Below are 13,228 nucleotides of genomic sequence, written 5' to 3'. Positions count from 1 at the left end.
CTTCGTGAAACATTAACCCCGGCTGGCACTCAAACATCAAGCACACACCAGAATGTGTTGCTCGGTAATATGATTCAGGATGCTACGCTGGGGAGGAGGGAGACCGCCCATGCTTGCCTAGCTTGTGAGGTCCGGTCACACCCAGCTCTGCAGACAGCAGAGCTTGGCTGCTAGGATTAAGAGAGCAGAGCCCTCCCGGCTAATGGGATTTGTGTTTCTGAATCCCTGAAATGCTCATCGTTCCGTTCTCACAAGGTAGGGCAGCTGTCAGCACAATCAGGGCCCCCTTCTTCCTTAAACATCCCCATCAACAATGGCGAGCCTTCTACCTTGTAGGGAACCCACTGAGTGCTCAGCAGCCCTTGGCTTGCCAAGGTTACTGACAGAATATGAGTATAACCCACCCCTCACTCCACGTCCTAGTTTGAGCCCTGGTCGGAAAGCTGACACCACAGATTTTAAAGCATTCCCGGGCCAAAGATCTCTTCCTAAAACTGAACTTAGAAGTAAGCCGACCACACGTTCAACATCCAAGATACCATACCTAAAGTAGTTATGGGGATTTTATACCGGTATTTTTTGACATCTGTGTGAATTTTAAGATCCTCATTTAACGGAGACACTCCTGTGCTGGGTAGACTACAAAGCGATGTGCACACCTCACTATACACAAGATTGACAAAGGACCAGAGAACTTCCCACAGAAGCCAACACAGGATGGGCAGTTGCCATGCTTGGAAGGCTGTGTTTTGGAGAACACAGAGCGACGAGGAACCCAGCACTCAGACTGTAGAACAGACATTCCAAAGGTGTCCGAGACGTGTGGCCAGACTCGTCGCTCTCCGAGAGCCCTTTAAACACAATCTCTCACGCCTAAGAAAGAGTCAGGTAAATCACCCTCTGCTCATGACCCGGAGCCATCTAGAGCATCACACCATCAATCCTGGCTCATGTTAGGGAAGGAAGGCACAAAGTCAAGAGCAGAAGGCCTGTGAAGACCCCAGATCTCACCAGAGGGGTAGAGGGGTGGCAGGGAGGAGAGAGGAGGGAGCAAACACTGTGTAGGAGGATCTAGACACGCAAGGCCACAGTACACAGAGCTCACAGAGCTCACAGAGAAGCTGAGGAGACGCCTGAGATGTGCACCCACTTCTGGTCTCGGCCCTCACCAGCTGCCTTCCCTGGCCCAATCAGTCAGCCTCCCAACTCTCCAGGATTCTGCCTCCCTCTCCTCCGGCAGCCTGGCACCAGGGCCTCCAGCACACTGCTTTACAACTACCACTGTCTAATTTGAGCTCCTCCTCCCCCACCTCTTTCCATTAGTCCTCCTTTTGAGTTTTGAGACAGGTTTTCAAGTAGCCCAGGCTAACCTCTAACTCACTATGCAGCAAAAGATGACTTTGAACTCCTGACCCCTCCTGCCTCCACCTCCCAGTTACTGGATTACAGGTGTGGACCTGGGTTTTCATGCATGCTGGGCAAATGCGTCTGTGGCACATGTTTATGCCAAGCTGACCCACACTCCTAGCCATGCCATACATATGCTTTTTGAAAGTATACCAGTGCCCTGTACTATGTGTGCACAATCCCAACAACCACACAGTACGCTGGAAGTCTGCCTTTTCCTGTGTCTGGCGTTCTTCAAGAGCCTTCCCCCGTTCCACGCTCTACTAATGAATGAATAAAAATACTTATGACAGGGGTTTCTGTTTGAGCATTCAGATGAGTAGACAAGTGTGCATTAGAGGTGGGGAAACTGAATACAACGATCGGAGACTTTCCCAAGTCCTCTCTTCCGAGGTTCTCCTAGAACCTTCTATTCTACTACATTCATCAATGATAGGAGGGAGGACACAGGAAGCTGAGAGACCCTGATGGAAGAGGGCTGTCAGGTCGCTCTGCATGGAGGTCCTGGCCACCTCCTCTCATATATGATCCATGCTCTCCTGCTCCTAACACCATGGAAGCATGGAGCAGTGTGAGACAAGTGCATGGACCCCAGGTGGAGTCCATGCTGACCTTTGCCAGCTACCAGGTACCCAGAAGGCAGAACTCTGCTCCTGTAAAGCCACACTAGAAAGTATTTAAATATGTGCATGATTTGGCCAGAGCACAGAGGACCCAAAAGATGAGTTCTAAAATTAGAAATGACATTTGCAGGACATGAGGACTGACCCACAGAGCAATCAGAAGGCCTGGGAATTCCGATTCTGCACTAATGATGAGAATAGAAAGAAGGAAGACATGAGAGGCTGGAGAGAAGCAAAGGTAGAAGGGGGCACCAGCTCCACCTGACACAGTGGCTCAGGAATGTGCTGGTGACCTGAGCACAGCTGCCTCAGCCCTGCACACAGTAGGACTCCCAGCACCATGTTAAAAGCCATGCGTGATAGTGCATGTCCTCAGCCCAGAGCTTGGACTGGAGGCAGGGGGGGGGGGGAGGAATGGTTCTGCGGTTTGCTGACCAGCCAGTCCAGCCGAACCAATGAGTCCCAGGTTCACAGAGAGACCCTGCCACAGAAAATAAGGTGGAAAAGCCAGGCATGAAGGTGAACACCTGTGATCCCAGCACTTGGGAGGAAGAGGCGGGTGTAGCTCTGTAGGTCTGAAGTCAACCTGGCCTAAATAGTGAGCTCTAGGTCACACATACATGCAGTGTCTTGGTTAGGGTAACTGTGGTGGACACCCATGACGCAAAAGCAACTTGGGAGGAAAGGGATTATTTGACTATTCTTCCACATCATTGTTCATTACCAAAGTCAGTCAGGGCAGGAGCCTGGAGGCAGGAGCTGAGGCAGAGGCCATGGAGGGTTCTGCTTACTAGCTTGCTCCACATACTTGCTCAACCTGCTGGCTTAGAACCACCAGCCTAGGGATAGCCCCACCCACAGTCGCCTAAGCCCTCCCCCATCAACCACTAATTAAGAAACCGCCCTAACAGGCTTGCCTACAGCTTAATCTCCCTGGAGGCATTTTCTCAGCTGAGGCTCCCTCTCTCCAGCGACTCCAGCCTGTGTCAAGCCGAAACAAAATTAAGCAGGGCAGAGTTTGTCACTTCTGTCCCTATTGCCAGTGTCCGCAGAGGGATACCGTGATGAGGAGACAACCATGCTCACTCATTTCCCAGTTGTCGTCTTCACACCTTATTATTCTCTAACAAGAGAAGGGTGTTTGAAATAGTGGGTTTTTTTTTATTAAGAATGAAGCTAAATACATTCTCTTTTCCTAGAAGCGGAAGTGGGGATCAGCACCCCCTTTTTCCTGAGTAGACACCCCGGTGGAAACCTGTCTGCCAAAATGAGGCAAGCGTTGACCACAGCTCCTCACCACCCCAGCAAGGACACACAGCACAGTTTTTCCTGTGTCATCAGAACCTCACGCTCCTGTGGGAATACATCACAATTACCTTCCTCAGAGGTTCCCCGGGGGGGGGGGGGGGGGGGGGTCACTGCTCTCTTACAGCCTGAGGACAGCCCTGCTATCTGCAAGCCACCCCAGTGATTAAGATCTCCTAACGGGCCTTTCATCCATTTCTCGTAAAATAAAGTGTTTGGGCATTGGTTCTTCTGTTCAAACTAGGAAAGGCTAAAGTGCTCAATGGGTAGAATGGGGAACCCAGATCTGCCATCTTCCCTGGTATTCTTGAGCATGTGTGAAACAGGAAAATGGTGTGCACCTGGTGTGGCTACCTCAATAACACTTGATGGCGCCAAGACCCTGGCCCAGGAGACATTTGCCAGTGACGTTAGTTTTATATGCCATTACCTAGCAGACACCTTTCCTTTGTCTGGGTGTTGGGGGCCCCAAGGAGAAAAGCCTCCTATTGCTTCCAATCTCACTTCACCCCTTTTGCCATCCATCTGCCAGCCTGCTTGTGTCCTCCTCCAACCCTGACAACCTTGTCTTCATGGGTGCTTGGCAAGCCAAGTTCTGGGCAGTGCTTCAGAAGACTGTGTGCTAAGAACACATCATCAAAGCAAGGACTGCCTGTACCTCAAAGGAGACACATTTTACAGCGTTCCGCTGGACAGGTCCTGGCCCCAAACTGATGGCTCCAGAACATCCTGTGTACAAGAACCGGGCAGCTGTGAGCAGCCAGTGCCACTCCGAGTTGCTGGCACGAATTAACTTTGACGAAGTAAGAAATAAGAATGAAAGGACAAATTGCCTTTCGAACTCTAGAATGACTTCCTATCGAAGATGAAACAGCTGTCTTCCCCAAGGGTTTCTGCGGGTTTGTTTGTTTGTTTGTTGTGGGGGAATGGGGAGCCTTGCAGAGAAGCCACCACCTGGTGACGTCGCGCCCTGCCCTTATCGGATTCCTTCCCAGGTTAGGCTCTGGGCACAGAAACGAAGCCAAGGGAACATCGGAAAAGCTGGACAGGGAGGGCTCTCTCAAGTGATCGCAAGTGTGAAACCAAGGCAGAAGGCCACACCTTTCCACATTGGTCAAGATTTGACAGACAGTAAACATGAATGTACGTGTCGCTCGTGTGTTGCCAAGTGTGGACCAGCTCTTCACGAGTCATGAGAGGCTCTTCGCAAGCATGATGCGTTCCACAAATACAGAAACCTCGGAATCCAAATGATGCCTGTGTGGGGTTAAATACAACGGTGAGGCACCCACGCTTGGAAGAAAGCTCTTGCCCAGGTCTGCTCCCTGTGTCCTTCACATCCCCATATCAGCTTCCGAGAAACAGGTTCCGCAACTGCTAGCTCCCACTTAGGGATAAGAAACACTGAACAGGGCCGGGGAGATGGCTTAGGAAGTAAATCAAGAGTGTGAGGACCTGAGTTCGGATACCAGAGACCCACATAAAGAGGGACAACAGAATGGAGATAGGGAGATAGAGACAGGAGAAGACCAGAAGTGGGGTCAGTGAACAAGACGTGGCTCAAACACAGTGGGAAGTGTGGACTGATAGCTGAGCTGTCCTCTGACAGCTGCACACCCATCTCGGCACACTACACCTCAGCTGTCCTCCGACGCTGCAACACCCACCTCTGCACAAACCCACAGCCCTCTCAGCTTGTCCTCCACCTCAGCACGCCCTCAGCCTCAGCTGTCCTCCGACGGCTGCACATCTACCTTGGCACGCCCACACCTCATACTGTCCTCTGACGGCTGTACAACCCACCGTCGGCACAGTCCATACCTCACTGTCCTCTGTACAGCTGCACATCCACCGTGGCAACACCACACCCTCAGCTGTCCTCTGACGGCTGCACACCCCCTCGGCACAGCCCTCAGCCTCAGCTTCCTCCACCTCAGCACGCCCTCAGCCTCAGCTGTCCTCCGACGGCTGCACATCCACCTTGGCACGCCCCACACCTCATCTGTCCTCCGACGGCTGCACATCCACCTTGCATCCCACACCTCAGCTGTCCTCCAACGGCTTACACACATCCACCTTGGCATGCTCACACCTCAGGTGTCCTCCGACGGCTGCACATCCACCTTGGCACACCCACAGCCTCAGCTGTGTTCTCGGTCCTCGCCCAGGGAGTTGGCATGAGTAATTGACAGAGAGCTTCCTAAGGAGACCCAACACTGTCAACGTCCAGTAGACAGAAGGCGTTTCTCAGAGGAGGACCTAGCCTCGTGACTAAACTTCCTTCAGTCGCATGTGACTTCAAGTCAACTCAGTAACAGTCTGTTTGGAAAAGGTTAACAGAGAAATGGACCCAATATGAAGAGCTCTTAGCCACAGCATGACTAAGAGCCTGCCTCTCTGGCCTCAGCCTGTGAGTGAGACCTAATTCAACTGGAAAACATTTCTTGTCACCGTAGCATACAATGGACCACAGATAAACACCCTGGTTAAGAGGGCAGCAAGGGTCACAGCCACCACCTCCAGCAGGCCCCATTATCAGCTCCATTAGCTCAACAAATGTTTGGGGTGACTAAAGCAGAGATGTGATTTGAACAAATAGTCGCCTTCAGAGGATTTACAAACGCCATCGGCCCGTTAATTGAATAATGTGTCAACATAACAAAATGTTTGCCTCTTGCCTTCTTGGGGAAAGAAAACTCTCCCCTGGCTCAGTGTTCCATTTTCCAAGATTCTCTGTAACAGGCAAAGGAGGCTGGGCCCTGCAGACCAGTTTTGTTATAATTAACGTGATACTGTCTGGTTCTTCTTGAAAACTGGGAAGAGGGCAGAGGTACCGAGACGAGGAAGCACGGAGAATACTGATGGTAACCAGATAATTAGCTGAAAAATAAAAAAAGTTAATAGTGACAGACCAATGGGTAAGTTCAAAATGCACACTCCTCATTACTGTAAAACACAACTCTGAAAAATGTCTTCCGGCAGTCAAGCCCTCATAAGGCACCAGGAGGAACTGTCACCGAGGTGGGTTGCTACTTAGGGGCAGAAGCCACTAAGACAAGCAGGCAACCAATTAGACTCCTGGAAGGAAAGAGATGGCCTAATTCAAGAGTCCCCTGGAAAATAGCGACAGAAAAGCATCCTCCAAGGACTTTGTCCTAACTCTATTCTCCTGTTGATGTCCCTCAACCTTAGAATGTCAGGGCTTGCGAACTCAAACACAACCACTTCTCCGTTGCAGAAAGTATCGCCAAAGCCAAAAAGAAGAGGGCCATAGAAAAACGGAGGTGTTGGTGCGGGGAAGTGGGCACTGGAGTGTGCATCCAAGAGCAACAGTGCAAAGCAGAAGCCAGCTAGGGTTCAGATACCAAGAAGAAAAGACGAGCAGACAGACCTTCCTAATTTAGGATTCATATTTGGGTTTCACCGTCCCCGTCCCCCGCAAAACTCCCCATGAGTTGTGATTTATCGGTTTATATATAGAAACCATACATATTTAAGATTCCATGCCCCTCACAGGGTGGGGCAGAGGAAGGGGATGAGAGAACGAAATGAAGCCTTTTTGTGTCCCCCACAGGGGAGTTTTCTACTGAAGCTTGAGTCTGACTTGGGAGTCCTGGGTCTTGCCTCCCACTTACTAGAGATGTCAATCAAGTCTCATTTCCAGTGAGCTCCAAATAGGTTAAACTCCAGGAGGAATGCACTGTCCACTGTCCGCTGAGGTCTCCCCTCGTGCCTGGTTTGCACTATCAGGGGAGCAACACACCCCCAAAAAAACAGCAAGGGGCCAAGGCTTGGAAGGGAAGGCAAGCCAAAAATACCCAGCCAGCGCAGCTGTGTGTACAGTACGAATCTTCCCAGCAAACACAGCACAGGGATTTGATGCTCCCTGCATCACGGGCTCACAAAACACACTTGGAAAAAAATAATCTGACCATCGCTCAGCACTGAACAGTTTCTTTGGGGGCTGTGCATGCTGCTCATGGTAAACTGGCTTACCCTAGCACATGTGAAGCCCTGGGTCCCCTACCCAGTACCTCAAAAGATTGAAAGAATACATATGTATATTTTCCATCACAATCAAGGTAACATTGGGGCTACAGTGGGTGTGTCACACTTGATCATTTCAAGGGGGGGGGGGGGGAGTTAGCAGCTTTGGTTTTAGATCCTTACAGAATTGCATGGTTCAAGGGTTGCCATAAAGTCCGAGCCAATTTTCCTGTCAACTCCAGGGGCTGTTTGTTGTGCACGGGGGGGGGGGGGGGGACACACCACACCAACTATGCAACTGGCAATGGGCTCAGCTAAGAAGGTAGAACACTGGTGGGAACTCCCTGGGACAAGTACAGCCCAAAGAAGCCATCACACCTCCGTAAAATCAATAATCAATCAGTGGTGATAAAAGGCAACTTGGCAGGGACTCACAAGCCAGGTCTTGAAAGACAGGCTAGACTCAAGCAGTTCTCCCGTCACCCTTTCCAGAAAGGGCAGACCACCAGGGGTCCAAGTTGAGAAAGTGGCTGTGGTGATGGCACTGCTGACAGAACTGAGAAGAACTCAAGGTCTGCTTACTGCTACGGGGGAAGAGGGGCGGAGGGCAGGGGAAGGGGTGCTGACACACAGACGGCCCTGCAACCAGCCCGGGACAGGCGGGGTGGAGGAGAAGGGAGGGGACTAGAGGCACTGGCGAGGGCGGGAGAGGACCAGAGTGAACAGGAGGGGACGGAAGGGACCGGAGAGGGCGGGAGAGGACCGAAGGGGACTGGAGAGGGCGGAGAGGGCCGGAGCCGTACCTGGGCTCCGGCAGGACGACCTTCTTGCTGGCGCGCGCAGCCGGCGCCGCCTTGCTCTTCTCCATGGCCATCAGGTAGCTGACGTCGGCCAGCACGGCCTCCAGGTCCGCCATGGCGGCTCCGCAGCTCCCACCGCCCCGACGGGGCCACGGCGCGCCCGACGCGCGACCCCGACGCGGACCCCGACGCGCCGCCCCTTCCGCGGCTCCGCGTCCCAGCCCGGCGCGCCCCCAACCGTCCGCGGCCACGCGCTCCTGACCCAGCCTCTCAGGCACCAGGGACTTCCTCTCCCTCCTCCTTTCCCTCTCCCTCCTCCCTTTCCTCTCCTTCTCCTCACCCTTAGCTCCCCAAGCACAGTCTAGACGCCCAGTACTCAGGGGACCATGCCAAGAGGTCTCTGATAGCGCACTGTCAAACAAGCACTTCCAGGAAGTACCCTGCAGCAGCCCCACCTGTCCTTTCAGGTGATTCCCAAAACCTGATTGAGGTCAGAGCGACTCCCAGGGGGTGTCCCCAGCCACTAGCCCCACCCTAGACCTCCCTCTGTGAACCATGCCAAGAGAAATCGAAACAGTGGAGAAAGTTGCTTGGCTGCTGCTGTGCAGGGTGAAGCAGGGTGAAGAGTCCCGCCCTGGAGTGGAGCTGTCCCTGGAGACCCAGCTGATGAAGCACTCTAGGTTCAAGGTCACAGCTGACTTGTACTCAGGTGAAAGGCCTCAGGGTGTGTGTCCAGTAGGGGGCTTTGGACTTTGGATGTTCTGGCTCTTGCGGGCTTAGTACCAACTTGAGGGGTACAAGAGGAAGCGCTTCCATGAGAGCTCTGAGGCTCCCAAGTTTTCAGGGAAGTAGAAGAGCTGAGGCCCCTCTTCTGGGCAATAGGGAATTTCCAGGGGCCTGGGCCTTCCATGGTGACCTTTTCACTACCCCCAATCCTGCCTGGGTTGTTTTTTTTTTTTTTTGTAGCCAGGCACACAGGTCGACATTCAGAATCCACGTGGCAGGCATTGAGGGACCAGAAAATCTGAAGCCGTCCTGAACTTGAAGTGCCTTTATCCAAATTGTCACATAGCACAGTGAACCTCGGTTTGGCCCGAGCTGGATGGAGTCAACATTCTGTCCTTAGTTGAGGGGGTTATGGTCAAGTTTTGGCTAGTTCTGGGGCTGTCCTAGCAGAAGTGGCTTGGATCTGCCATCACATGACACAGCTTTTGTTCTCTCTCTTTTTGTTTTCTCTACTCTGTTTGCTAACTGACCAGTTTTACCAGAAGTTTCTCCAGCTCCAAGGTCCAGTATGTAGGGGGCCAAGAAGGGGTGGGAACTCCCTGAGAAGAAGCTGGATCTCTCCCATAAAACCAGTGTCACTGCATAGTGCCACTTCCTCGGCAGAGACAGGCCGAGCCCAACCTGGCCTTGGACTTCCCGCTTCTGCCACTTTCTCACCCAAAAATGGGAACACAGAATGTCTTGTCCACCCAAGGTGGAGGGAGGGGTAAGTTCCCAAAAAGGATGCCGCCTTTTTATGTCTGAATCAGAATAGTTTCTTCCAAAAATTTGGGTTTTATTTTTGAGTCATCTGGGGGTTTTACAAATAAAACCATCCTCCTGCCTCACTCATTTTCTTGATCCTCTTTGACCTAAGATACTTTTCGTTTGTTTTTGTTGAGTTCTTTTTCCCGGTTGTAGTGTGTAGTAAGTTATGGAGACACTTTTCATTCAAAGCCTTGATCTCTGCTAAATGATTGAGAGACAGCAGAGGCAACATCTATGTTCTCTTGTGGCTGTTTTCACTAATGACCTGGCAATGAGACCAGTTACAACCAGATCATTTGTCTAAACAGAAGGAGGCCAGCACCTAGAAATGTACCTTGGGATAGGAAGATGGTTCAGTCTGTGAAGTGCCAGTCACACAAACATGAGGACTTTAGTTCCATTCCCAGACCCCACATCCCAGCACTGGGCCTGGGGGTGGGGGATGGCAAGGCAGGCAGAGATGGGGGAAGGCTCACTGGCCGGCCAGCCTAGCTGAATTTGTGAGCTCTAGACCATCAAGAGACCAAACCTCAGAACACAAGATGATGGCTCAGCCAGTAAGGGTGCTTGCCACTAGGCGTGATGACTCAAGCAAGATCAGAGGAAGCGGGGAGCTAAGGCCTGAAAGGTGACCTCTGACCTCTGCATGGGTGTATACATGTACGATAAATAAGTGTGACTTTTTTCTTCTTTAATTCCATTTGGTAACAACACCCAAGTTTGTCGTCTGCCCTTCTAAGTGCATACACACATACACATGTGAACACACACACCCTTTGCCTGACACCTAGTAGGTCTTCTGCCAGCATCACCTCCTATTCTACTCCCTCTCCCATGCTAGAGAAGATTCAAAACCAGCGTCTCACAGTTACACGCCAAAGCAGGAAGACCCCCCTTACCAAAAATAGCATCTCCCTAGGGCAATTCTAGGAACCAAAAATGGCAAAAGTGATGTGCGTTTATAAACACAAGCAATTGCTTTTCTAACGGAAGGAACGGCATGTCCTAAACGTGTCCATGTTTCTGAGGCCCCTCATCATGTAAGTCAGCTGACCTCACGCCCAGGTACAACTTCTGGAAACAGTATTAGGTGGCCCACTCTGTCTTCTCTGCGCTGACTCCACCTTCCCTCTTTCTCGTGGCTGGAATATGAAGCAGCGTTCTCTGCTCACTGAAAACAAAGGGCTTTGATGACAGTGACACAGTTGTCATAACTGAGCCTCTGAGCCCTGTCATTAAACACCATCATCACCAGCCTGCAGTCCCTAGAAAGATGCAGACAACAAATCGGCACCCACGCGTGTGCTTGGTGGGCAGAACTCCCTGGCAAACAATCACGGCCCAGCCCCCTCCACCCCCAAAAGACTCAAGTGCTCAGATCTCAAGCTGCTTCTGTGAATTGACAGAACTCCAGGGTTCCCACACAGTTCGCAGTGTGCTCTCTCTCCTCTCCACCACAGTGTGCCATTAGCGGGACACGGCTGAGAACGGCACACTAAAGGCACAGCTCTCTGGAAGGTGAGAAGATTCGGGGTAAAGACACTGTCAAGCCTAAGTTCGATTCCTGAGACCCACATGGTGGGGATGTAGAACTGCCTCCAGCAAGCTGTGCCCTGACCTCTGCATGGGCTCCCTGACTCTCTCTCTCTCTCTCTCTCTCTCTCTCTTTCTCTCTCTCTCTCTCTCACACACACACACACAGATTAATAACTGTGATAACTGTGAAAACACACGTTTGGCCCACCAGAATATATGCTAGCAGCTTCCAAGGGAAAAAGCCAAGGAGAGATTACCTGGTCTCACTTATTTCAGGTTCTGAGCTTGCTGGGACTGCACACATGATCTCCAGGTGATGAAATGAAGGGGCTGATGCAGAATGAAAAATGAATCACAAGTTGGAATCAACTACAACTGGAAGAGCTTGAGTGCAGTGCATATGATATGATGATATGATATGATGATATGATATATGATATATGATATACGTACATGCTAAAATCATACAGCTTCCTCTGACGCCTATTGAAGAGACTGGAAGACAAAACACAAACACAGTTCACACTTGTACACACCTGTAATTCTAGCTTTAGGGATGGGAGGAAAGATGATACTGCAGGTTTGGGGGTAGCCTGGGCTACACAGTGAGTGTGAGGGCAGCCTGGGCTACACAGTGAGTGTGAGGGCAGCCTGGACTACACAGTGAGTGTGAGGGCAGCCTGGACTACACAGTGAGTGTGAGGGCAGCCTGGACTACACAGTCCCTGATAACACAAGCTCCTCTGGGGGATCCTGAACTCGGGCTCTGCAGAACCCAGGACACTGGTGATTCTCATTGTCCCTGGTCTACAAGGGAAAGGAGCTCTCTCCATCAGCAGGTGTTCAGCTGAGCACCCTGATAATGTACTCCAGTGTCAGAGTCACTGCACTGCCCAGGTAGATGCTGATGACTGAGTGACCTAGAGACGATGCCTAAAGATGCCTTCTCTGTACAAAGATCACCTTTGAGGTGACAGAGGCCTGGAGATACAGCTCACAGATGGACCCCAGGGCCCTGGGTTTAAGGTCCAGAATTGCAAAAGAACATATATAAAATAAATAAGAAAAATCTTATTTAAGACTTAAATGGACAGAGCTGGGCGTGGTGGTGAACACCTTTAATCCCAGCACCCTGGAGGCAGAGGCAGGTAGTGAGTTCGAGGCCAGCCTGGTTTACAGAGTGAGTTCCAGGACAGCCAGGACTACACAGAGAAACACTGTCTCAAAGAAAAAAACAAACACAAACTTAAATGGCCACTAAAAGGATAAGGCTGAGCCCTGTGCCAGGTCTGTCCCTGCCACAACTGAGAGCTGCCATGCTCATCCTCAGTTGAGGCGCATCTGTGAGCTTCCACCCTACGAACAGAGTCGGTGAAAACTCCTTCACACACAAGAAACACTCAGAGGAGAAGCTGGAGAGAATAAGAAAGTACCAATGTCCAAGGCCAAGAACCCCAGAGAACATTCCAGAAGTCTATCCTACATTGTGTGTTGTTTTGTTGACTGATACATACATCAACACTGGGCCATCCCTCATACTCCATGACTAGATTGGAATTGGGAGTGTGCCGACCCCAGGGAAGGTGGAAAGCCAGGGTCCACACTAGGATCCACCCAGGACAGGAGGGCATTAAGGAGCAGGGCACATACCAGAGAGCAGGACCCGGGCAGACGTATGTGGAGTACACAGGGGAAAGCCCATCAGGTGATCCAGTATTCAATGCTGGGTAAGAGTGACAGGCTGGCCTCTGGCCCTCCCTTCTGTGAACATTTGCTCAGAAGACCTGAGAAGTGAGACCCCCAAACCAATCCTAGAACACCCCTCAGACTCCAGCCTGCTAGGCCCAGTCTTGAGAGACATCCACATGACCCTCTAACAAGCATCAGGCAACTGGGAGCTACTGGACTGACTGCCCACCATTAGAAGGCCATCTGCTCTATCCCTGGTCAGCAATTAACAATGACTCACTCTGCCTTCTAAGTAGAGACTTGAGGTCCCTTTGCAGGAAGCATGGACAGCACTGGAACAGAGCTCTG

General features: G+C 51.4%; 1 protein-coding gene across 2 annotated transcripts in view; it reads right to left on the bottom strand.

Annotated features, from left to right (window-relative positions):
* The window catches only part of Grk3 (G protein-coupled receptor kinase 3), a 101,386-nt gene extending 92,798 nt beyond the window's left edge, over positions 1 to 8,588 (bottom strand). Inside the window, exon 1 of one of the 2 annotated variants that reach the window (XM_038346277.1) lies at positions 8,463 to 8,588. Coding sequence is in view for 1 of the 2 variants with exons in the window: in XM_038346276.1 (XP_038202204.1) it covers positions 8,126 to 8,238 (113 nt within the window). In the remaining variant the exon portion in view is untranslated. Of the gene's footprint in view, positions 1 to 8,125; positions 8,286 to 8,462 lie in introns of those variants that run through there. The other variant, XM_038346276.1, reaches the window with a different exon arrangement.
* Between the last annotated feature and the right edge of the window lie 4,640 nt (positions 8,589 to 13,228).

This window comes from Arvicola amphibius, chromosome 10 (assembly GCF_903992535.2).
Source record: "Arvicola amphibius chromosome 10, mArvAmp1.2, whole genome shotgun sequence".
NCBI lineage: Eukaryota > Metazoa > Chordata > Mammalia > Rodentia > Cricetidae > Arvicola > Arvicola amphibius.
Note: the sequence above shows the minus strand (reverse complement) of the source record. Positions and strands in the feature narration are given on the sequence as shown.